Source organism: Aspergillus steynii (assembly GCF_002849105.1).
Source record: "Aspergillus steynii IBT 23096 chromosome Unknown P170scaffold_1, whole genome shotgun sequence".
Lineage (NCBI taxonomy): Eukaryota > Fungi > Ascomycota > Eurotiomycetes > Eurotiales > Aspergillaceae > Aspergillus > Aspergillus steynii.
The window spans coordinates 4,183,688-4,206,339 of record NW_020194398.1 but is presented as its reverse complement, the minus strand read 5'-3'; the positions used below and the strand labels follow the sequence as shown (position 1 = coordinate 4,206,339).

The 22,652-nt window shown below is 53.3% G+C and overlaps 8 protein-coding genes across 8 annotated transcripts; 3 read left to right on the top strand and 5 right to left on the bottom strand.

Moving 5' to 3' along the window:
- Positions 1-16: 16 nt before the first annotated feature.
- On the bottom strand, positions 17-1,621 carry P170DRAFT_432572 (aldo/keto reductase). Its single transcript, XM_024848293.1, has 4 exons — positions 1,313-1,621; positions 1,092-1,242; positions 667-1,023; positions 17-571 (listed from the first exon to the last, which is right to left on the bottom strand). The coding sequence occupies exons 1-4, from the start codon at positions 1,342-1,344 to the stop codon at positions 65-67; spliced, it is 1,047 nt and encodes a 348-aa protein (XP_024710345.1). The 5' UTR covers positions 1,345-1,621; the 3' UTR covers positions 17-64.
- Positions 1,622-2,644: 1,023 nt separating this feature from the next.
- On the top strand, positions 2,645-3,384 carry P170DRAFT_421662 (uncharacterized protein; the record flags this gene model as incomplete). The annotated part of the gene is made up of 3 exons (XM_024847380.1): positions 2,645-3,042; positions 3,120-3,192; positions 3,259-3,384. 3 exons carry the CDS (start codon positions 2,645-2,647, stop codon positions 3,382-3,384), a joined length of 597 nt encoding a protein of 198 aa, XP_024710344.1.
- Positions 3,385-4,096: 712 nt separating this feature from the next.
- P170DRAFT_432569 (carbonic anhydrase) lies at positions 4,097-5,350 on the bottom strand. Its single transcript, XM_024848292.1, has one exon. The coding sequence runs from the start codon at positions 5,121-5,123 to the stop codon at positions 4,287-4,289; it is 837 nt and encodes a 278-aa protein (XP_024710343.1). The 5' UTR covers positions 5,124-5,350; the 3' UTR covers positions 4,097-4,286.
- P170DRAFT_432568 (uncharacterized protein) lies at positions 5,194-6,097 on the bottom strand. The gene has a single exon (XM_024848291.1). It carries the CDS (start codon positions 5,914-5,916, stop codon positions 5,647-5,649), a length of 270 nt encoding a protein of 89 aa, XP_024710342.1. The 5' UTR covers positions 5,917-6,097; the 3' UTR covers positions 5,194-5,646.
- On the bottom strand, positions 6,092-10,696 carry aarA (L-aminoadipate-semialdehyde dehydrogenase). Its single transcript, XM_024846252.1, has 4 exons — positions 10,239-10,696; positions 6,906-10,185; positions 6,494-6,818; positions 6,092-6,437 (listed from the first exon to the last, which is right to left on the bottom strand). Exons 1-4 carry the CDS (start codon positions 10,608-10,610, stop codon positions 6,137-6,139), a joined length of 4,278 nt encoding a protein of 1,425 aa, XP_024710341.1. The 5' UTR covers positions 10,611-10,696; the 3' UTR covers positions 6,092-6,136.
- Positions 10,697-11,303: 607 nt separating this feature from the next.
- On the top strand, positions 11,304-13,156 carry P170DRAFT_470466 (uncharacterized protein; the record flags this gene model as incomplete). The annotated part of the gene is made up of 2 exons (XM_024852759.1): positions 11,304-13,009; positions 13,081-13,156. 2 exons carry the CDS (start codon positions 11,304-11,306, stop codon positions 13,154-13,156), a joined length of 1,782 nt encoding a protein of 593 aa, XP_024710340.1.
- Positions 13,157-13,445: 289 nt separating this feature from the next.
- Positions 13,446-18,207, top strand: P170DRAFT_30199 (putative xanthine dehydrogenase HxA). Its single transcript, XM_024843245.1, has 4 exons — positions 13,446-13,968; positions 14,029-14,232; positions 14,295-16,255; positions 16,309-18,207. Exons 1-4 carry the CDS (start codon positions 13,735-13,737, stop codon positions 17,990-17,992), a joined length of 4,083 nt encoding a protein of 1,360 aa, XP_024710339.1. The 5' UTR covers positions 13,446-13,734; the 3' UTR covers positions 17,993-18,207.
- Positions 18,208-18,422: 215 nt separating this feature from the next.
- prm1 (pheromone-regulated protein PRM1) lies at positions 18,423-20,666 on the bottom strand (the record flags this gene model as incomplete). The annotated part of the gene is made up of 1 exon (XM_024843525.1): positions 18,423-20,666. One exon carries the CDS (start codon positions 20,664-20,666, stop codon positions 18,423-18,425), a length of 2,244 nt encoding a protein of 747 aa, XP_024710338.1.
- Between the last annotated feature and the right edge of the window lie 1,986 nt (positions 20,667-22,652).

The following is a 22,652-nucleotide window of genomic DNA, read 5'->3' as shown; positions in this document are numbered from 1 at the left end:
ATGAAAATCAAACAATTCTGTATATTCAACGACCGAACATGTAGTCTAGATAATCCAGATCTATCTACCGCTCCAGCGCAGTCAACGACTTGGGAATGTACGGCTCCTCCAGATAGTGAATCTCCTCCGGCGTCAACTTGACCTTGATGCTGGCCGCCGCCTCGTCAATGCGCTGCTTACTGCTCAAGCCCAGGATGGGGTTCTCGTTGGGATGACTCAACGACCAAGCAATCGCGACCTGGGCCATGCTGACGCCCTTCTTCTTGGCGAGCTCCTCGACGCGGGTGACGATCGCCTGGTCGGCCTCGGACTCGCGGCTTCGGACGAGGAGCTTCAGCGCTCCGTCCGTCGACTCCCGCACGGTCGATCGGGAGTTCCACGGCCGAGCCAATACGCCGCGCGCCATGGGCGACCAGGGGATCAGGCCCACTCCGGCGTGCTGGCAGTACGGGATCATCTCGCGCTCCTCCTCGCGCGCTAGCAGATTGTGGTAGTTCTGCATGCTGATGAACTGGTGCCAGCCGTTGCGGGCGGCGATGTTCTGCAGCGACTGGAATTCCCAGGCCGCCATCTGATCGATCCGTCAGCTTTTTTTTTCTGAGCATCAACCAACCTACATAACTACATGGTAGGTAAGGTAGCTAGCTAGTAAGCTGGTACACTTACCGTACTCGCCCCAATGTACCGCACCTTCCCACTCTCCACCACGTCATTCAACGCCCTCATGATCTCCTCCTGCGGCGTCTCGCGATCCAGTCGGTGGATCTGCAACACGTCGATGTAGGTGCCCAGCCGCTTGACGCTAGCGTCCACCGCATCGAAGATGTGCTTCCGCGACAGTCCGACGCGGTTGACGAAGCCGGCGTCGTTGCGCCCGGACGCCGAGATGGGCGGCTGGCCGCCCTCATCGTCGACGCCGAAGAAGCACTTGGTCAGGATGACCACGCGGTGACGCGGGATGTTGTACTTCTGCAGCGCCTTGCCGATGATCTCCTCGGAGCGACCGTGCGAGTAGATGTCGGCCTTTGGGTGGTTAGCTGTTTACTGACCTAGGTACTACCTACGATCATGGCGGGGGACCTTTCACGTACCGTATCCCAGGTGTTGATGCCGCGCTTGTACGCATGCTCGATCAGCGGCAGGGCCTCGTCCTCGTTGAGCACCCAGTCCTGCCATTCCTTGGTGCCGTAGGACATGGCTCCCAAGATGACCTTGGAGATCTTGAGGCCGGAGTTTCCGAGGCTGTCATGGTGGTGGCGGATGTTAACCAACGGGACTGATGGATGGCGTGGTTGGTGATTGGGTGACGTACCGGTTGTATTCCATTTCGTGCGTGGCTGCCATGATGAATGAGTAGATCGTTTGCAATTTCAAGCGAGAGAATTGTATTCGACTGATTCAAATGATGTGAGGGTCTTTCTCGTCGTCATTGTAGCAGATGACTCAGCCCTCCACCTCCACCCCCACCGACGAACCGACAAATACCGACGACGGTTGGCGATGTCGGCACCATTGAAGTTGGCCGTGGGGCCCGATCGACAGACAGTCCCTTCTTCAGCAATCAGCGTGATTCCGCTGTCCTGCAGACCGAAGATGCCAGCAGCGCTCAGTCAGCCACAATCCCCCGTGAAGACCTGAAGCTTGGCAGCGAACCGGTTCGTGGGCTGGCTGAGATGCCACATCATGGACACCCCCATAGGTTCGTCCAAAAGACATGCCGAATCCTGTCCGTGGATAGTAGCCATTCCCATACTATATGCCTTGTGCCATGCTTGGCGTGGTCGCTTTACCAATCGCGTATTATTGACTCCCCAGACAATGCCTATTGCCGTATGTCGAGCGCATGTCTTGGGTTTGGGCACGACCACCACGCACGCCCTATAGATGCAGCATGCAGGTCTGCATCCAATTCGCCTGCATGCCTCTGCTACTCTCTCGACTGGTTCGCTATGTGATATCACATACAGCCTGTATACACCCTGCACGCCACGGTCCCTCGATGAGGCCATGAAGAATGACTTGGTGCCAATACGTCCCGACCACTCAGTATAGGTCCTGCATTTACGACCCTGCAGATTCTGCCCTGTTGATACGGACCTCAGTTTGTATACTATTTCTTCTGCTTGCTCTGGAGCTGCGAAGGAAACTACCCCCGGACCAGATGTAGGTAATATACCCAGTAGAAGCCGGCCAGGTCATATGTGCATTTTCAGCAGCAGCCACGGCCAAGGACTTTCGACGCCGACTTCGCCTTCGGGCGGTTGTGGATAGCTGGGAATGATCACAGTCACTGTATTCAACCCCAGACATTACTGATTGCTATCTGTAGGCAAAGTGGGATAGAATGAGTTGGGCATGAGCAAGGCATCGCATGTCAGGTTCTCCGGGCTTCATCTGGATCAAACACATTGTTCACCATTGGAGCGCGATGAGAGCGCAAATCGTTGCGCTTCCTTATTCTCCGGGAGGGAAATGATGAAGCTGAAAATGGGCTTTCCGATTCAGGATGCAGAGGTGGATGGAGTATAAAGACCCGAGCATTTCCTTCCGATTCTTCTCCATCACCATCATCATCATCATCCCGGGCATTCTACGGAATCAACAGAGTATCTAGACTAGAAGCTACAACAATCAACCATCCACGATGTCTACCACCTACACCACCACCGCCCTTCCAACCATGTCTCTCCAAGCTGCGCCTCTGCAAGCCTCCGCGCAGCAGTCAGCGTCCGACGACGAGCTCCTCCAGCTCTTCCGCCAAGTGACCATCAACGGCAGCGGCGCGCACGACGTCTCCGAGAAACAGATCAAGAAGGCCTTCCAGCAGGAGATCAGCCGCCCCCTGGGCCGCCAGGTGCTCGAAGCGTCCTTGAAGCAGGCCAACGCGTGTCGGTGCTACCACTGGGAATATAACGACCAGATCAACGGCAATGTGACCATCTCGCGTGTCAAGCTGAACTTCAAGCTGAATTCATCGAGTATGGGACAGTCTGTTTCCGGCGATGTTTATGGGTTCTTCCGCCCGAACAGCGGGTATATCAAGTATGTTGGATTGGGTTGTTCTCTTTGGCTGTGGCTTGGTCGTTGGAGTTAACGGCTAATGCTATATCGCTCGACAGTGCCACCATTTACTACGACAACCAGCAGACCCTCCAGGGTAATCAGAGAGTCGAGGTCTACATGAATGATGGCGTATGATTCAAGCCCCCTCCCCCCTCCCAACTAAGAATTCTGGCATCACACTGACACTTTCTGCAGAATTTCATCATCGACTTCAAGACCACCGACCAGTCTGACAAGCCCGTTGCTCGCATTGTCCAGACGGCCTCGTCTTTCACCTTCCAGGGCGTCGACACCGGCGACGCAACTTGGTCCACCCAGTGATTTTGCAGACGCCTCGACTGATCGGTGGATAGCAGGGAATGAATTGGATAGATTGAGGCTGGTTGATGGAAGTCCGAGCTTGACAGGTTTATTTTGGTTTAGACGTAAATGCTAGTAATTGGGGGAATCGAACTTCGGGATTGATGGGCTTGATTTGCTCTGTTGCCCTTCTCCATGGGTTCAGCACACCCTTTGCGTAATGCGTACTTTGATCGTGATTTGCTGGGTTTTAGGTCTGCTGGAAAATAATTTTCTCTGGAGCTTTTGCCCCCATCCTGATTCGAGGATGTTGAATTCATGGCCTTAGGAGACGTCTAGTTAGAAATCTACTCCGGAAGATTCTACGGTGGAAAGAGAAGGAATAGGGAAGAGGAATAGAAACCTGACGGATCAGGCAGCACCGACGCAAAACCGCTTCGGCCGGGACCATACCCGAAGCGGCAGGAGTGGACTCCCTCGGGTTCCCGATTAGGCAGCCGGGACGCGGAGAGAAGAGGATCTGTTGGCCTTCGCAGCAGCGTGAAACGAGACTAGACGGGGGCATAATAACTGTCGCCTTCCACTTTTCTTTCGTCATTTTTCTTCACCTTTTCTTCGTCTCCTCTCCCGACCCTTTCGCTTCTACTGGAAGCTTTGCTCCTTTTCGTGGATGATTCACACAGTCTCATGACGAGATCTTCACTGTATTCATGCAAAAGGAGAAGAAATGGACAAAAAAAAAGTTATATACTAACAACAATGATCAAGAGCACAGATTTTTACGTCTGTCGCTCACAGGGAAATTAACCGACATGAACACCTTCGCGAATTCGCTGAGAGAAACAAAAATGAACAGATGACCGAACCAACCATCCGACCCAGAAAAACAACACCATCGCACGGTCGATGCCGACCGTGGATTTTTACTCCGTCTTGAACGAGACTAGTCGCGCCTTGATGGCTTCCTCGGGCTCGTTGGTGTCCAGCTGACGGAGAACACCGGAGGCAACGTCGAAAATCAGGCCGTGGACCTGCAGACCCCGCTCGTGAATCGCGTCCAGAACGACGCTCTTTTGCTTCAGCAGCTTCACACCCTCCTCCACGTTCAGTTCCACCAGCTTGAGCATTGCTTGGTCAGGGGACATGGTCTGCAGAGTGGACAGGTTCTGTTGGCGAATCTGACGCAGAGGCAGGAGCCAGGGGTCGAGGATGCCCAGCTGCTTGTTACCCATGGCAGCAGCGACACCTCCACATCCGGTGTGACCGCAGAGGACGACGTGCTTGACTCGCAGATGACGAACCGCGTACTCGATCACCGCCGACGACGACAGGTCACCGGCGTGGAGGACGTTGGCAATATTACGGTGGACAAAAACATCGCCGGGCTTCAGGCCAAGCAAGGTGGTCTCGGGGCATCGGGAATCGGAGCAGCCAATCCAGAGAATTTCAGGATGCTGACCGACCGCGAGCGTGGGGAAGAGGTCGGGAAATTCCTGAGCGGTCTTGGCCGCCCACTGCTTGTTGTGGTCCAAAGCAGAGATGAAACGATCTGAAGGGACATTAGCACCGTTCTGCGACCGGGCAAAATTGTCGGACGATGACGGCGCAGAGGTGGAACAGGGTCGGAATGTGCCGGCCACACCCTGTGCGACAGGAAACGAGGGGGAAGGGCTGATCCCTCGGCGGCCTTGCATCTCCCATGCCGCCGTGAAGGAGCGGGAAAGTGACTGAGGCCGCGGGAAAAGCCTCGCGACGGTCATTTTCGGGCAGGGATGGGTGCGAAGGCAGAGGGGATTTTGTGACTCAAATCTCGCCGAGGACGATCCGAGGGGACAGAAGCCAAAAGGAGAAGGGAAAAGAAAAATAAAAATGGGAAAGCACTCGATGGGATCCGTTCACGGTTGCGACAAGAGACACCGTTCAATGTGGTCACGAAACACCAGGAGTGGAAAAAAGCCAGGATGAAAGGGACTGGAGAACAAAAAAACGCTGGGGATGGGGAAAGAAAGACTGTTGAGGCCGCAGGAAAAACCCGCCACCCGCTGCAACCCGCCAAGCAGAAGGAAAATCCGACAGCATCGCCAACGTACCTGTGGTAGCCATGATGAAGAAGTCGACAGACTGGATCTCGAGCAAAAATTCGCAACGGAGTTCTGGAGTGGAAGAAGTGAAGTCCAAGAAGGAACGAGAGCGCCGTGCTGTCGCGAGGTGTGCCTTATATAAGCACTCAGCGCCCGGTGAGAGTCGGCAACGCGGCAAGTGGCCAGATGTGCCCCCCCTAAACTAATCTATTCGGGTCTGAGTGATTAAATGCCTTCGACCTCTCGCTGTCCGCTTATCCGGTTGCATGATCGTGGATGCCGTTCGATATCGATTTGGACTGTATTTCCCGCGGTAAATTCTCGATTCGCTGACCCGGCTCGCTGCTTGTCCAGTCATGACGAACCCTGATCGGTTGGGTCGAATGCGGTGGAATCCTGCGTGGGGGAGTTCCCGCTGCCAAAACACGAGGACGATAATTAAAGATGGAAACAGGAAAAAGGAGGCTGGCATTCGAAACCAATCGACTGGAATGACTTTTTGTTTTGGGAAACCTCTCCCTCGGATTTCCCTGCCGAATTCTATATTTACACTTCCATCCCTGGATTTATTTTCGCACTCTCTCCCCATCACTATATACGAAGCACCCGGAATAAAAAAAGAAAAAGAAAAATCTCATGCTCTAACCAAAAAAGAGAAAAATGCACCGGCAAACGCTACCATTTCAAGTTTCTCATGAAGTGCCGCCACGACCGCCAACATTGGCCAACGCCTGCTTCTGATCGGCACTGAGCTGAGCGACAGGCAGCGGACGAGCGGTGGACGACGCGGGCGGTGCGGGCAAGAATCCCACGGCCACGAGGTAAGAGACGTACAATCCCACCAGCTCCTCCGTCACACCAGCGCCTGCCGACGCATCAACACCCGACCAGGCGGCATCCGCACGCAGGGAAGCAGCTGCGTACTTGTCGTCCAATTCGGGAGCCTTGGTGTTGCTGGGAAGGTCCGACACCACGAAGTGGAACAAAGGCATGCTAAAATCATAGGATTAACTTTGTGATCGATCGGAAATCAAGATGATGGAACTTACAGTGCATGCTGGGACTCCAGATCGTCATGCTGGCCGCTGTTGACGTATTCCTCAAGCGACGTGGACCACGGCACGTAGTCAACCTGGGGCACTTCGTACCCGTACAGCTGCAGGGCACCAAGGAACTGGTTGAATCGAAGCCGGGGGTGACCTGTCACCTGGGCCACTCCGATAGGCTTGCAGGCAGGCTGGAAGGCACCGGCGATAACCACGCGCGCCACGTGGTCCACAGGAACCATGTTGACGGTGTTGTGGATGTTCGGGCGGGAGGAAAGCTGGATACATCCCTTGATCATGCGGATCAGGAAGTCATCCGTGTTCGTAGCTGTAAGCAGTTGTTAGCCAAAAATCCATCTTGATCACATTGACCGACTGTTTTCTCGTCCTGGTAATGGGGTTTGGAATCGCATACTTCCGGTTTGGGAGTCACCCAGCACGTAACCGGGGCGCACCACGCTTCCCCTCAATCCTCTTCTACCGGCCTCGCGGACCAGGTACTCGCTCGCCCACTTGCTCTGGCCGTATCCGGTTCCTAGGCCGACACTGCTGCCCGCCAAATCGTCATCCTCGCTGATACCCGCTCCGCCGGCCGCGATGATCCGCTCGGACTCCTCGACATAGTGGTCGCTGTCGAGCACGCTAGTAGAGCTGACAAACGAGAACTGCTTGGGCTTGCCGGTGGCGCAAAGCTTCAGAGCGTCAATAGTACCGAGGACGTTTGCCGGCTTGAGGGTGGAATAGGGGTACACCCAGTGGACCAGCGCGCCGTTGTGGATCACGGCATCCACTCGCTTGGTCAGGTCCTCCCATAATGCCTCAGAGAGACCCAGGCGAGGTTCTCCGAGATTACCGCACACGCACTGGAGACGGCTGGTCCAGGCCTCATCCCAGAAGCCGTAGGCCCGGCAGGTGGAGCGGATGCGGTCGAGAGCCTGCTGTTCGGTCTTTCCTCGGACCAGAGCGACAACCTTGGCCGAGGGGGACTTGCGGGTGAGCAAGTCGCGGAGAATGTGAGCACCCAGGAACCCGGTTCCACCGGTCAGGAAGACCGTGGGTTCTCCCGAGAGGATGTCCTCGGTGCGCTCGGGGAATGACTGAGGCAATGTGTCGACCAGCTGGCGAGCGTCCTTGGAGTATTCGTCGTTGGGCTGCTTGAGAGCCTCGGATGCCTCGGCGGCGGCGGCGTCCTTGCTGTCGCTGGTCGTGAGCGAGTCGAGACTCAATAGGCGGTCGATCTCGCCAGCGAACGCACGGAGCGTAGGGCTACGGAAGATCGCGTTCATGCTGATGTCGATTCCGCGCCACTTGCGGCGGAGATCGAAGAACATCTGCTGGGCCAGAATACTGTGTCCGCCGAGGTCGAAGAACGAGTCATCAGGGCCGATCATGCGAGCAGTCACGTTGGAGATGCGCTTGGCCCAGATTTGCGCCAGCTCTTGCTCAGTCTCGGAAAGCGCCTGCAGCACCGAGGATCTGCGTCGGGGAGCGGCCGCGCTGAGTTCCGCGGTGTCAGGGAATGGCAGTGCGGGCTTGTCGATCTTGCCATTGGGATTGAGAGGCATCCGCTTCAGGGGGATGAAGACGGTTGGCACAGCATAGGTTGGGAGCTTGCTGCGGAGAAGCTCGCGGGCATCGTCGCGAAGAGGTCGGAAACGACGGAGCATGCCAATCATTCCCTCGGCGGAGTCATCGTCCTGGAGGCCCTTTTCTGACAGCCAGGCGGCCCACTTGCCCATGTCCGGCACGATGTAGCTGACCAAAGTAGGCTCTTCGAACTTGTCACGTCGCACCAGAGTGGTGTTCTCTCTCACCAATGGGTGGCGAGACAAGTGAGTGTCAATCTCACCAAGCTCGATACGGAAGCCACGGATCTTCACCTGGTCGTCTGCACGTCCCGAGCATTCAACCTCACCAGTGGGAGTGTACCGACCAAGATCTCCACTGCGGTACAGACGATCCCTGGGGCCAACGTAGAACTGCCTCCATGGCTCGGTTGAGTTTTGCGACGAAGCCTGGTCCTTTTCAGTCCAGATCTTAGGGTCCACAAACCAGTTGTTGATGAATTTCTTCTGGTTCAATTCGGCGGAACCCAGATATCCTTCCGCAAGACCGGCGGCACGGACATAAATCTCACCCACTTCTCCGATGGCACAGATACGACTGGGTTCAAAGCGGTTGACAACCAGCATCTGCACGTCGAGCATTCCTCGACCAGCGGGGATGACATCCTTCATGGTATCCAGGAAACCCTCGTGGCTCGAGTAGCTGGGGATTTCGTAGTAACTGACAGCACGCTGGGTCTCGGTGGTTCCATACATGTTGACAATGTTGACGTTGGGGGCCAAGCCCTGCAGCGATCGACAATCTCTCTTGATCAAGATGTCACCCACGAAGAATGCATGGTGGAGAGAAGGGAACTGTGCGGAAGCGCCGCCAACGAGAATCTGGCCCATGGCCGGTGTAAGGTGGGTGACCGTAGCTCCGTATTCTTGCATCCACTCCGCAAGTCTCTCGTTCTGGATGTCTTCCCGTGCCGGGACCAACAATTGTGCTCCCAAGAAAAGGGGCGTGAAAATATCTCTCTGAATGGGGTCATGAGCAATGCCACTAAGCATAGTGAATCGATCATTGGGGTTGAGCTTGAATGTCTCGGACATCCAAGGGAAGTAGTACGCCAATGAAAAGTGACGTCCTCGGACACCCTTGGGTCGACCCTCTGAGCCGGAAGTGAACGACAGCGTAGGGGTCGAGTCTGGGCCAACGACTACCCCAACAGACTCGGCCTTCAAGGGGACTTGGTTGGCCAGAACGTCCTGGCCGTCCAATGAGCCACCCCGCAGCGAACCGTCGTCCTGAAGGGCGAGCGCAGGGACCTCAGTGCGGAGCTGCAGGTTCTCATTGATGAATGCACGAACCTTGTCCGAGAGCTCACCGGAATCCTTGGTTGCCTTTTCAATGTTGATGAGCGCGCGAGGGCGGGCAACGTCAAGGTAGATGCATTGTCTCTCCGGAGGATAGGCCGGATCGATCACAGAGAAGGTAGCACCGGCCTTCAGGATACCCATGACGGCAACGACGAGATCGACGCCACGGTAGGCGTACACCATAACCACATCCCCTCTCTCAATACCCGACTGGACCAGGTGATGGCCCAGGATGTTGGATGCCTCATTGATTTGCTGATACGTAAACTCCCGGTGAGGAGATCGCTCAGACTTGGTTTCTACCACGCAAAGCTTCTCGGGGTGCTTCTTCGCATTCTCAGCGAAGATATCATGGATGGCACCACGGAACTTGGACCAGTTCAGATCGGATGTAGGGTCGGGAAGAAGCGCCTGTTGATCCGGAGTCATGAAATCAATGCGCCCAATTGCCTCCTCGGGGTTGCTGGTGGCATTCTCGACAATCCGAGAGAGCTGCCGGAGGATTGTGGCGATCCTTGCACTCGAGAAAAGTCTCTGGTTGTAGAATGCTCCCAACTCCGCTGCCGACGACTCGTCGGACAAAGGCGCAACGTTCACAACCAAGTCGGTTGTCTCGAAGGTGTTGGCGGGGTATTCTTGCGAAACGGCGGGGGCATCGTAGGCAGCGAAACGGAAGAAAATGGGTGCTCGCTCCGACTTAGTTTTTTCTTGGATATGAGACCGTAGGCTACCCAATGGGACGATATCGGATGATCCTTGGTTGAATGCCTGGCCAACCATTAGCTCGGGGCGTACGAAGAGAAAGAGAACTAAAAGCATACGGCTTGCACTTTAGCGTAGAGCTGAAGGAAGGTTTCCGACGACTCAATGGGGACTCTCAGGACAAAAGGACGGCCATCCTCGCCGGAGCTAGTGCCGATGGCGATATCTTCATCACCGGTTAACCGAGCGACGAGGACCACGAACGCAGTCAGGAAGACCGTGAATCCCGACGACGAGCCGGAGACGTTTTGTAGTTGTGACAGGGAATTCTTGGAGATCTTGAGAGACTCGAAGGCCTCAATTGACCTCTTGGGGAGCTCCTGGTTCTGAGCATCGGGATAGTCTCGGGTGAGGGGGGAGACCGTGAGGTTCTGTAGGCGTTGAGCCCATCGCTCTAGGCGCTCCTGTAAGGAGGCGGATTCGACACCCATGGTTGCAGTGACAATTCCCTCGGCGCGGAATTGGGGGGCGTCAGACTGCCAATGGAATTGAGGATAATAATATGGATGGAGAGAAGCGACCCGGTGATGTTAATGGAGAAGCAAATCCATTAATTTAATAGTATGTGAGTCACGAGGGGCACCGCTTCCGATCTCGCTGCCCCTCACCGCCATGCCTGACAGCGCAGGCATGCAGGCAGCGCAGCCGCAAGGCATTAAGGCACCAAGACACCAAGGCATCAAGCCGTTCGCGTCAAGTGACCGGGTCCAGCCAAAGGCAGCGTCGCACTCGGTCCTATTCTTATCTCAGAATCTCACTGGATATCGTACTAGAGCCGACTAGTGGCTTGACGTTGAGGCTGGCGAATTCCTTCTTCCGTCAGGTACGAGTACGGCTGCATCGGTCTCTCTTTTTGTCCCTCCTTTCTTGTTCTTGTACGACTGTAATGGATTGATCTCTTTCCATCCATGCGGATGTTTATGCGACCTTCATCCGTTCCTTGAATCCCATCCTGTTGGAACCTACACTCTTTTTCATTATAATCATTGCCCCTCAGAGGTCTACGGTGGAAGAATTCTAGACTTGACCCCCCTATTACCTACTGTTCCATCCCCTGCATCATCTGTACTTACTGTTTTTCTTGTTCCCGACATTCTTCGCGTCGGGCAAATACACCATACATCATGATACCTCACCGCAGTACGGCCCTTCTTACGATCATCGTCTTCGTCGCTCTTCTCTTGGTGATCTTCTCGACGTCTCCGAGCTCAGTGGACTCGGCGTCGGGGGAAGAAAAGGTCTCTAGTGTGGCCGACTATGTCCGGCACCCAAAGCTTCCGTCTCTAAACGATTTCCATTTGCCCTCGTTTCGTCCTACCGTGCATACGCCGCCCGAGTTGCAACCGAACAGCACCAGTGGGGAATCAAAATGGTTTACCGACTGGGCGTGGCTCAATCCATTTTCCTCCGCGATTACACTGGACGAGAACCGCTCCGTACTCCCTCCGTTGCGGCAGCGGCCGTTTATATACACGTACTATGAACCCAATAAGGGGAATGATAAGAATGAGGAGAACGCGGATGCTCAGCTGCTTCTTGCCTGGCGCCGAGCCTGGTTTGCTCAGGGGTTCCGCCCGATCATCCTGGGGCCCGGGGAGGCGATGAACAACCAACTGTACGAGCTTGTGCAGCCGTTGAAGCTTCACCAGGATTTGGAAGTGGAACTGTTCCGATGGCTCGCCTGGGGCCACATGGGTGATGGCTTGCTGGCGGATTGGCGCTGTTTCCCCATGGCGAGATATGACGACCCTTTGCTTTCGTCCCTGCGCTTGGGTACCGACCCGGCCTTCATTACGAGATTCGACCGCATCAACAGCGCACTCTTCGCGGGAGAGAAATCGCGCATCAACGAAGCGATCAAGGAAGCAATGAAAAAGATTGACGAAAACTCCAAATCAATGCTGGACTTGGTGCCTGGTGAGTTCTTCAGGAACGAACAGTCCAACTCGTTGGCCTTCTACGACTCTACGACCGTCACGACCAACTTTCCCGCATTGGCCGAGCAAAGCGTCAAATCCGCCACCGCTGGCCGACTTGGCTTGGTTGATTTGATCAATTCCCATCTGCACAGCGCATTTCAAAATTCGTTCCCCGCCGGTCTCGCCGTTCTAAAACCCTTCCCGGAACACACAACCGCTCTCGTCGAACCGTCGCTGCGACTTGCCAAAGCCCTCGCTCAATGCCCAAAATCCCCCGTGCCCTCCTCGTGCCCTCCCAACCTGCTGAAATGCCACCCCTGCGAGTCGGCGAAGCCCATGCAGGTTAGCCAACCGGCAACTTATCGCAATACGACCCGTGTCTTCACTATTGGAACCCTCCCTCATCCGTATACGCTCATCAGTTTGCAGCAGAATTCTGCGGAGGTTACGACCCGACACGTTCGCCGTGAGACGGAGCGCGATAATTGGTTGAAGGCGGTCACCAAGGATCAGCTGGGACTTGAGCTGGGTGGATCGTCGCGAGCCGTCGTGTTCAAGAAGGCCGTCGCCGACGACGGAGTTATCGGAACGTCATTGTGGATGACGGTTGAATCAATCCCCCCGGAGGCTGGTCAGGCTCTCCCCACCGAACTCTTGGACGAGTTGGAGTGGCAATTTGGGTTTAAAATCCCCCGGACAGGAAAAGTGGATGCGAAGCACGAAGGCGACACCAAGGAGTCTATCCAACATGCCAATCCCAGCCTGGAGGGTGTCGACAAGGAATACGATCTTCTCAGGGCTGCGCGGGAGATCTTAAAAAGCAAGGAGACCAATCGGATTAACATCAAAGACGTGGCGGAAGCATGGAACCTGGCAGATACCGAAGTGTGGCGGTTTGTGAGGGCGTACCGGTTTGTCATCCCTGCTTCTCTCCCCCTTACCTGCATGTTTAGGAAGCGGAAGCTAACCTGAATTTATCTAGGGCACGCAGCATCGTCGAACGGAAGAAATGGGAGGAGGAAGAGAAGGATTTCGTCGGGGCCCGGGTTAAACCGTGAGGCCTCCGAGCGCTTTAACCCTTTTTTTCTCTCTTTTTCTTTTTCATTTCCTTGCTCGAATCCTTTCTATCTTCTTCTCTGAATGTAAAAGCTGTGTTATATTACTGTCATCTGTCATTAGATCATTGGGAGCATTTGGACTGGCGTTTTTCTTGTTTATCTCCCGATGCGGTGGAATATCACGGGACCCATCTCGAGCATGCATTACCTAAGACCTGCGGGCAGCCAATCAGCGACCGAGGATTGGCGCTGATTAGTGCCGCGGGTTGCCGCCTTCCATCGGCCGGTGGCGATCCCCGCACATGGCGATAACGATGGCGGGTCATCGGGGATCTTTAAAGCTGCGCTTCCTCCTTCTCCTCCTGCATGGATGCCCTATCCTGATGTATATGACTTGTCACCCTTTCATCTGCGGGGACCCTTCTGTCTTGCTCCTCGGTCCTTTCCTGTGATCCCCGTTCTTATATACTCTATCCGCCCAACACTGATTCCTACTATTTACTTCGCTTTGCTCGCCACTCACCTTCCTTGGCAGGGACCGTGAAACTTTCAACCCTTGGAGTGGAAGTATACACAAGATGGCACCCGGCGTCTTAGAGTCCCCAGTTGCAGCAATCGTCCCTGATAAGGTTGGCTCGCTGCTCCAGCTGACCGACGATTGGGATGACACTATTCGGTTCTATCTCAACGGCACCAAGGTCACCCTCGATTCGGTGAACCCCGAATTTACCCTCTTGGAATATCTGAGGGGAATAGGCTTGACTGGTACTAAACTAGGATGCGCAGAGGGAGGCTGTGGTGCTTGCACAGTGGTATGTTTGCGCTCACCTTTCCTCTGCATCGCCTGGCAAGTAACTGATGGACGTCGATAGGTGGTATCGCACACGAACCCAACGACTAAGAAGCTCTATCACGCATCTGTCAACGCCTGCATTGCCCCCCTGATTAGTGTGGATGGCAAACATGTCATCACGATCGAGGGAATTGGGAATGTGAAGAATCCCCATGCGGTTCAGCAACGGTTAGCGGCGGGCAACGGAAGCCAGTGTGGCTTTTGCACTCCAGGAATTGCAATGGTGTGCCCTATCTGGGATAAACCCTATCAATACTGTGAGATAGAATCTAACTTGCCTGATAGAGTCTCTACGCCCTACTACGAAACACTCCCGAGCCCTCTGAACACGCAGTCGAAGAAGCTTTTGATGGAAACTTGTGCCGTTGCACAGGCTATAGACCAATTTTGGATGCTGCCCAGAGCTTCAAGGCCAAATCCAATGGATGTGGAAAATCGACCGCTAACGGAGGAGGTGGCTGTTGTATGGAGAAGCAAAATAGCGCGGGAGGTTGCTGCAAGGGCTCATCGGAAACCACGGTCACTGACCCCAATGCTCCCAAGTTCACGCCTCCCGAGTTCATCAAGTACAACCCCGAAACTGAATTGATTTTCCCGCCCATGCTCCGAAAGCACGAATTCCGGCCGCTGGTATTTGGCAACAAGAGAAAAAGATGGTATCGGCCGGTCACTCTGCAGCAGCTCCTGGAGATTAAGCATGTGCACCCAGACGCAAAGATCATTGGCGGCAGTACCGAGACGCAAATTGAGATAAAATTCAAGGCAATGCAATATCGGGCGTCTGTTTACGTCGGTGATATCCAAGAATTGCGCCAGTACTCGCTGCATGATGACCACTTGGAAATCGGTGCCAATGTCTCTCTTACCGATTTGGAGACGATTTGTGATCAAGCCCTGGAGCGGTTTGGAGTCGTGCGAGGCCAGAACTTCACGGCAATCAAGAAGCAGCTTCGTTACTTTGCAGGAAGACAAATCAGGAATGTGGCTTCCCCAGCCGGCAACCTGGCCACCGCCTCCCCTATCTCTGATCTGAACCCGGTGTTCGTGGCTACAAACACCGTCCTTGTGGCCAAGACACTCGGTGAAGAAATCGAAATTCCTATGAGCCAGTTTTTCAAAGGGTATAGAACCACTGCGCTTCCTCCCAACGCCATCATTGCGAGCTTGCGCATCCCGACAGCGGCTGGGAGTGGCGAATACATGCGGGCATACAAACAATCAAAGCGGAAAGATGATGATATTGCCATAGTCAACGCAGCCTTGCGCGTGTCGCTTTCCTCAGCCAACGATGTGAAGAGCGTGAATCTCGTTTTCGGTGGCCTTGCTCCGATGACAGTCTCCGCGCGGAACGCAGAGACTTTCCTAGTCGGTAAAAAGTTTACAAATCCTGCGACGCTCGAAGGAACAATGGTAGCCTTGGAGAAAGATTTTGATCTGAAATTTGGTGTTCCCGGAGGCATGGCGACGTATCGCAAATCCCTTGCTCTTGGGTTCTTTTACCGATTCTATCACGATGCTTTGGCCAGCATGGAAGTCAAGGACACGGATATTGACCATGATGTTATTGCTGAAATTGAAAGGGCGATCTCTTCAGGAGAGAAAGATAACGAAGCGTCAGCAGCGTACCAGCAGCGAATCCTGGGAACGGCTGGCCCGCACGTCTCGGCTCTGAAGCAGTCCACTGGAGAAGCCCAGTACACCGATGACATCCCCGTACAGCAGAACGAAAAGTTTGGCTGTATGGTTCTTTCGACCAAGGCGCACGCCAAAATACTTAGCGTTGATCCCACAGCGGCTCTCGAGATTCCTGGAGTCTATGATTATGTTGATCATAGTGACCTTCCAAACCCACAGGCCAATTGGTGGGGTGCTCCTAATCCCGATGAGCAGTTCTTCGCGGTCGATAAGGTGACGACGGCCGGTCAGCCCATCGGCATGGTCCTTGCAAATTCGGCAAAAATTGCGGAGGAGGCCTCGAGAGCTGTCAAGGTCGAATACCAAGAGTTGCCAGCGATACTCACCATGGAAGAAGCTATCGAGGCCCAGTCATTTTTCGAACATTCCCGTTTCATAAAACGAGGTGACACGGAACTCGGTTTCAAGAAGGCTGACCACATTTTTACCGGTGTATCCCGTATTGGTGGCCAGGAGCATTTCTACCTGGAAACCCAGGCCTGCGTTGCCATTCCAAAGCCCGAGGATGGAGAGATGGAGATCTGGAGTGGCACGCAAAATCCCACTGAAACGTAAGTTCCAATCTTCACCCCCGCTCAAGGATCACTGCTGAAGTCCTCTACAGCCAGACATATGTTGCGCAAGTCACCGGCGTGGCACAGAATAAGATTGTATCTCGCGTGAAGCGTCTCGGTGGAGGATTCGGTGGCAAGGAGACACGATCCGTTCAGTTGGCAGGTATTTGCGCGACTGCAGCAGCGAAAACAAGATACCCGGTTCGATGTATGCTCAATCGCGACGAGGACATTGCCACCTCGGGGCAACGCCATCCGTTCCTTTGTCACTGGAAAGTGGGGGTGACTAAAGAAGGCAAAATTCTTGCCCTGGATGCGGATGTGTATGCCAATGGCGGTCACACTCAGGATCTCTCGGGTGCAGTCGTGGAACGGAGCTTGTCTCACATTGACGGAGTTTATAATATCCCTCACGTCCATGTCCGCGGCCGTATCTGCAAAACAAATACGGTCTCTAATACCGCATTCCGCGGATTCGGTGGCCCCCAAGGGTTGTTCTTCGCCGAGTGCTATGTTACCGAAATCGCGGACCATCTCAATATTCCAGTTGAGAAGGTTCGCATGGACAACATGTATCGACCTGGCGATAAGACCCACTTCAATCAGGAGTTGAAGGATTGGCACGTTCCGCTGATGTATAAACAAGTTCTGGAAGAGAGCTCATATGCAGAACGACGCAAGGCCGTTGAGGAATACAACAGGAAACACAAATGGTCCAAGCGTGGAATGGCGATTGTCCCTACTAAGTTTGGGATTTCCTTCACGGCCTTGTTCCTGAATCAAGCTGGAGCCTTAGTCCACATCTATCATGATGGAAGCGTTCTAGTTGCCCATGGAGGAGTTGAAATGGGCCAAGGGCTGCACACGAAGATGACGATGATTGCGGCTGAAGCCTTAGGTGTCCCTCAGTCCGACGTGTTCATTTCTGAGACTGCTACAAATACCGTCGCCAACACATCTGCCACTGCTGCCTCTGCCAGCTCTGACCTCAATGGTTATGCCATTTTCAACGCGTGCGAGCAAATCAACGAGCGTCTCAAGCCATATCGGGAGAAGATGCCTGGCGCCTCTCTAAAGGATTTGGCACATGCGGCATACTTCGACCGCGTGAATCTTTCGGCTCAGGGATACTACCGCACGCCTGATATCGGCTATGTCTGGGGGGAGAACAAGGGTCAGATGTTCTTCTACTTCACCCAGGGTGTCACAGCCGCTGAGGTTGAGATTGACACCTTAACTGGAGACTGGACTCCCTTGAGAGCTGACATCAAGATGGACGTGGGGCGCACTATTAACCCCTCCATAGATTATGGGCAGATCGAGGGAGCATATGTCCAAGGACAAGGGCTCTTCACCACGGAAGAAAGTCTCTGGCATCGGGCCTCAGGCCAGGTATTCACCAAGGGCCCTGGAAACTACAAGATCCCGGGCTTCCGTGATATCCCCCAGATCTTCAACGTCAGTCTACTGAAAGACGTCGAGTGGGAGAACCTCCGGACGATCCAACGTTCTCGCGGCGTCGGTGAACCTCCCCTTTTTATGGGTAGTGCCGCGTTCTTCGCCATCCGGGATGCTCTGAAAGCCGCGCGGAAACAGTGGAATGTCCACGACGTCCTCAGTCTGCAGAGCCCGGCAACGCCCGAGCGGATCCGAGTCAGCTGCGCGGATCCCATCATCGAAAGGGCCCGAGTGCAGCCCCAGGAAGGAGAAAAGAGCTTCTTCGTGGAAATATAATCCTACTGTGAGCATGTCCTTTGGTTGTGATTGTTTTGTACAAGTTTGTCGGTATACCTACGCTTCCCACTGTCATGAGTTACGAACCTGTTTGCTGCATAGACCGCCGCCCAGCGACTTTTTGCGACTGTGACTGCCTGTATTACTTTTCTTGCAATATCTTTCTTGGTTGTATTCTCGGGTATTCACTCGCATATGGAGACAGTCCGAACTTGAGCTACATAGATTGGTTCTAATGAGGATATATCAACGGATTACTGTCTATGAATTAATTTGAATATTCAACTATAAACATAGTGGCATAGTGACTTGAGGAGTGAATGGATATCGAAAACGCCCAAAATTAACAAATCATATAAATTGCACGCTGAAAATAAAAAGGTGCATCAGGCTGGAACAGAAGAAAAGAAGAGACATCCATCATGCAGAATCAAACCACTCCAGGTTTCTCCATGCCATATTCGACATAACTGCTTCCTCGCTGATCGGCCCCTCCAACATTCTTCCTTACATTCAGCGCGGAACCATAATTCCTCTGGCCTGCAAATCCCAGTTTCTCATCATCGTACTGACTCAACTCGGTGCTATTTCCACCTGCAGCTGCGGGAGGAGAAGGCTCATATTTTGGCGCCGGCTGGGCCCCTGACGCAGCATAAGTGTCTATAGTGTTTGCCTGAACATTTGGGATCGCCGTCAGCGGCACATCGATGAAACCATTCTGATCGGGATGGGGCGCAGGCGCGCCACCGCCATCGCCGCGACTGCGTTCTCGTTTCCAAAATAGTGTCAAGGCACGGATGAGGCCGAAGAGGACGTTGAGAAACCAGACGAGCAGAATACACGAGGCGATAATGGCTTCGGTGCGGATGCCCTCTTCGATCTTCTTGATGACGCGGATGACTACCTCGGTGATCTTGTTCGAGGTCGAGTCCCCTGCGTCGGCGAGGAAGCTGTTCGAAGCATCACCGCCGTTGCCATCGGAGATGCTTTCTTGGGCACCCCGCGAAAAGACGTCGCTAGGAAGGACGGGGAAATTGATATGTGCGTGGTCATGGACCCAGGTGAGAGCCTTCTGCACGGACTCGACTTTCAGGCCGATCAGGCAGTGGAAGACATCCTGCAGGGGACCGATGAGGATTGTGTCGCCCAAGGTGTCGTTTAACACACCCATGGTTTTCTCGACGAAAGCGTCAAGCGTGTCATTGACGGCGGTAGTGCTGGTGTTCACCCAGCCGAGGATATTGGTGTTGAGGTCGTGGTTCATGTCGCCGATGACGCCGTTGGCATCCTTGGCCCAGGTGGCGGATGTATTTTCAAGCTTTGTGACGACCTTGTCAGCGAATTGACCAACCTCGGTGGTTAGCTCCGGCACGGTCTTCTGGACGGCACGCAGCAGAATGAATTGGCAGAGGCAGGAGAAGAGGCCGGCGATGGCGAGGCAGAGCACGAAGAGGGCGGGCGTGGAGGTTGCGTAGGCCACGACCCAGCGCACGAGGGTCTGTCGCCGGCTATTACTGAACCGACTAGCAGCTTTGATTCCTGCAGCGGCAGTGTACGGGCGGGAGACAATGTAGACAACATCCATTGGGTCGTGGGCGTCTTTGCGCACGAGCTCAGAGCGTTCTTTCATAGATCGCCATCGGCGTATCTCGTACCAGGCGACGGGGAGGCAGACAAATGTAGCGGCGAGAACGAGCACCGCAATGAAAATTTTGCGAGCCGTGTCAACAAGGTCAGCGACGTTATCAAAAAACGAGTTGATGCCGTTGTTGTCTTTGCAAAAAGTCATCTGTTCCTTTGCGGGAACGGGGAGTGCGGAGCGGTCGAAAGTGTAGTTGCTCAAGGACCCATTGATGAGATGTCTGACTTCCTCGAAAGGAAACCGCAAGACGTTCTCGACAAATTTGCTGACTTCATCGAAGGTGGGGATCGAACTGTTGACTTTGTCGATGGTAGAATTGATGGACCCGGGGAGTTGAAGATTAGAGAGCTTTTCGATATCGTCGCCGAAGTCAATTTTCGGGATAGCATTTCCTCCCCCCAATGCACTCGTCACGGTGTTTACGCCTTCCGAGAACTTGTCTATAGCGCTCTGGAATTTGTCGCCTGCCTTCTCAATGTCGTCCCCGATCGACTTGAGGGTAGAGTTCAAGAAATCGGTGACATCCTGTATCAAACTGAGTGCGACGTGGGCGCTGCCGCGGACGACCATCGTAAACAAGCAAAGGTAGGTTTGATACATGACATTGATGAAAAAGACGACGAGTTCCTCGACTCCCTTGACGGTGAGCATGAGCATCGACTTGAGCGCGCTTACGGCTGCCTCAACCGACGAGGCGGTCATATCATTGACTCCCCGCGACAGGTAATGGGGCATAGAAGCCATCGAGCTACCCATCGACTCAACAGCGGTACAGGCAGATAGGGCTTCGCGTTTGGCACCGTCCATGTCTGACCGCATGCCTGCAACGGCTATCAGGACTCGTGCTAGTACCAACAACAATAGAATTGTCCATCGGTTCATCCAAACTTGAGACAGACGAGCTCGTAGACCGAGGTATGGTGTCATCTCATCGGGATGCAGTATCACACGCCCGGGACCATGGTTGGGATCGTGGGCTCCATATGGCGGAAGCAGGGGAAAGATCGATCGGCCTGGTCTTGAGAAGAGCATGGTGGAAGACTGGAACGGGGTATATGAAATACAGTTTGAACAGAATAAACTAAGGGAAAAAAGGGCGCCTATTGGGCGACTCCCAAGATAATTGAATCAGAAGAAGATGGTAACTTTTAGAGGAAAAGACGTGAAATGATGGTGTCTTGTACAAGGGGCTGACCAGCAGTAAACGTGACCCAAATTAGTAAAAAATTAATGACTGCAAGAATGGTGTAGGCCATGCACAAATGTATGTGATAGTCTTGAGAGATAAAGATGATGCGCTGGAATGGGAGAAAATGGAAGAAAATGAGTATGCACCTGCACGCCAAAGAAAGTATTAGGAACAATATGTCAATAAGCCAAAGTCAACAATCAAGGAAACAACCAACCTTTATGCCAGAACAACAATGGGGCCTCCCAGTAATTGATAGGCCTACAAAGTGAATGCAAATAAGAGCCCAGCAGACGGCAACAAAAGCAGCCATTGAGGGAACTGACCATTGATCCACTTCAACACCATCAATGCCCAAAATAGACCCACGACAGGATCTTCTGCAATGGCTTTGTTTCATCTGGCGCGATCTCTTTGTCGGCGGCATCTTCTCAATGGCGGTCTTCAGGGCGCCTAGCAGGGCCTAAAATAGCCTCCCAAGATCGGCGCTTAGCACGATGTCGTGGTGGTGGTCCTATAGCTTCATTGCCCCAGGGCATCACTGTCTGTGCACTTGTTTCGACTATTCTAAATAAAAGCAAAAAACCCCACAACCTCGTGTGAGGGAAAGGGAGCTTCTGGGCTGGAGTGGGAATCACGCTGATGAATCGCTCTTTGTTTGGCACTTCTGCGGTGTTTCTTGTTCCATTTGGCGCCGAGGTGCTGGAGATTGAATACTGGCCCAGTGCATGATTGGAGGAGGGCAAATGTTGAGATTTAGCTTGAAATTAACTTTTTTTAGGGAGACGAAGATTGATGATGGGAAGTGACGGTGAATAACAAAATGGACGAACAGAAGAAGAAAGGGGAGAGGAGCGTGACTCTTCCTTGCCCTGTCCTGTTTGGGGACCCAAGGGTCTGACACAACACGTGACTGTTACGAGAAGAACCTCCTGTCTTGCATTTCGTTCAAATTACGGAGGGTTTCCATTCCTTAATATCCGCATGTAAGTTGTGATTTATGACTTTAAATAGAATGCTATACATCTGGTGGGGTTCATTGGCCCATATAGAAGGGCGGGCGTCTATCAAAAGACTCATCTTCTCAACAATTGACATATGAATATTTGTCAAGGCATCCATCAATTGTCTCAGAAAAGAGTCATTTTACACGAATGGAGCATCAAAATTGCACTTGTCCAGTCAAATCGAAGGGAGTGGTAGTGTCATCTTCTGGAGAGACTGTGGTCAAGTTTACATATTTATACTATAATGATTTGCAGAATCGAAAAGTAAACAAGCAAGTCGCAAAGAAAAGCCAGAGAATATCTACTCTAGGATCAAAATACCAGACTATTACTATCGGGTATTAATATTTAGTCTGTGGTAACTCCTTTCTGGGCAAGATCATAGTCGCTTCAAGGACCCTTGGAGAAACTTTGAGAGTCCCATGCATACTATATTTGTTGAAGATTAAGCCTACAGAAGAATTCGATTCCCCTTGCTGTTATCCAAGTCCAAGATCTGAGTTTTGAACAGTCTGTTTTAGGCAAACACAAAGGTATAGCATTGCGAGACCCGTGCAGTGCCCCGTACGTGGGCCTTCACCACATCAATCGCCATGACGATAAGGTTGCGCGAGGCAAGATGGCCCTCTTCTTGTAGTCCTCGTTTTCTCTTTCTTACTGCTCCCTACATCTGTTGTCCCAAGTGAACTGCTGAGTGAAAACGTGAACCATAACAGTTGGGATATCTTCCTGGTTAACAGGCGGATATCCGCAAAGCACGGGGTAACATTTCATGTTCCTGAATTAACAAGTGATATAGCTGACTGTGCCTTTTCTTCTAGG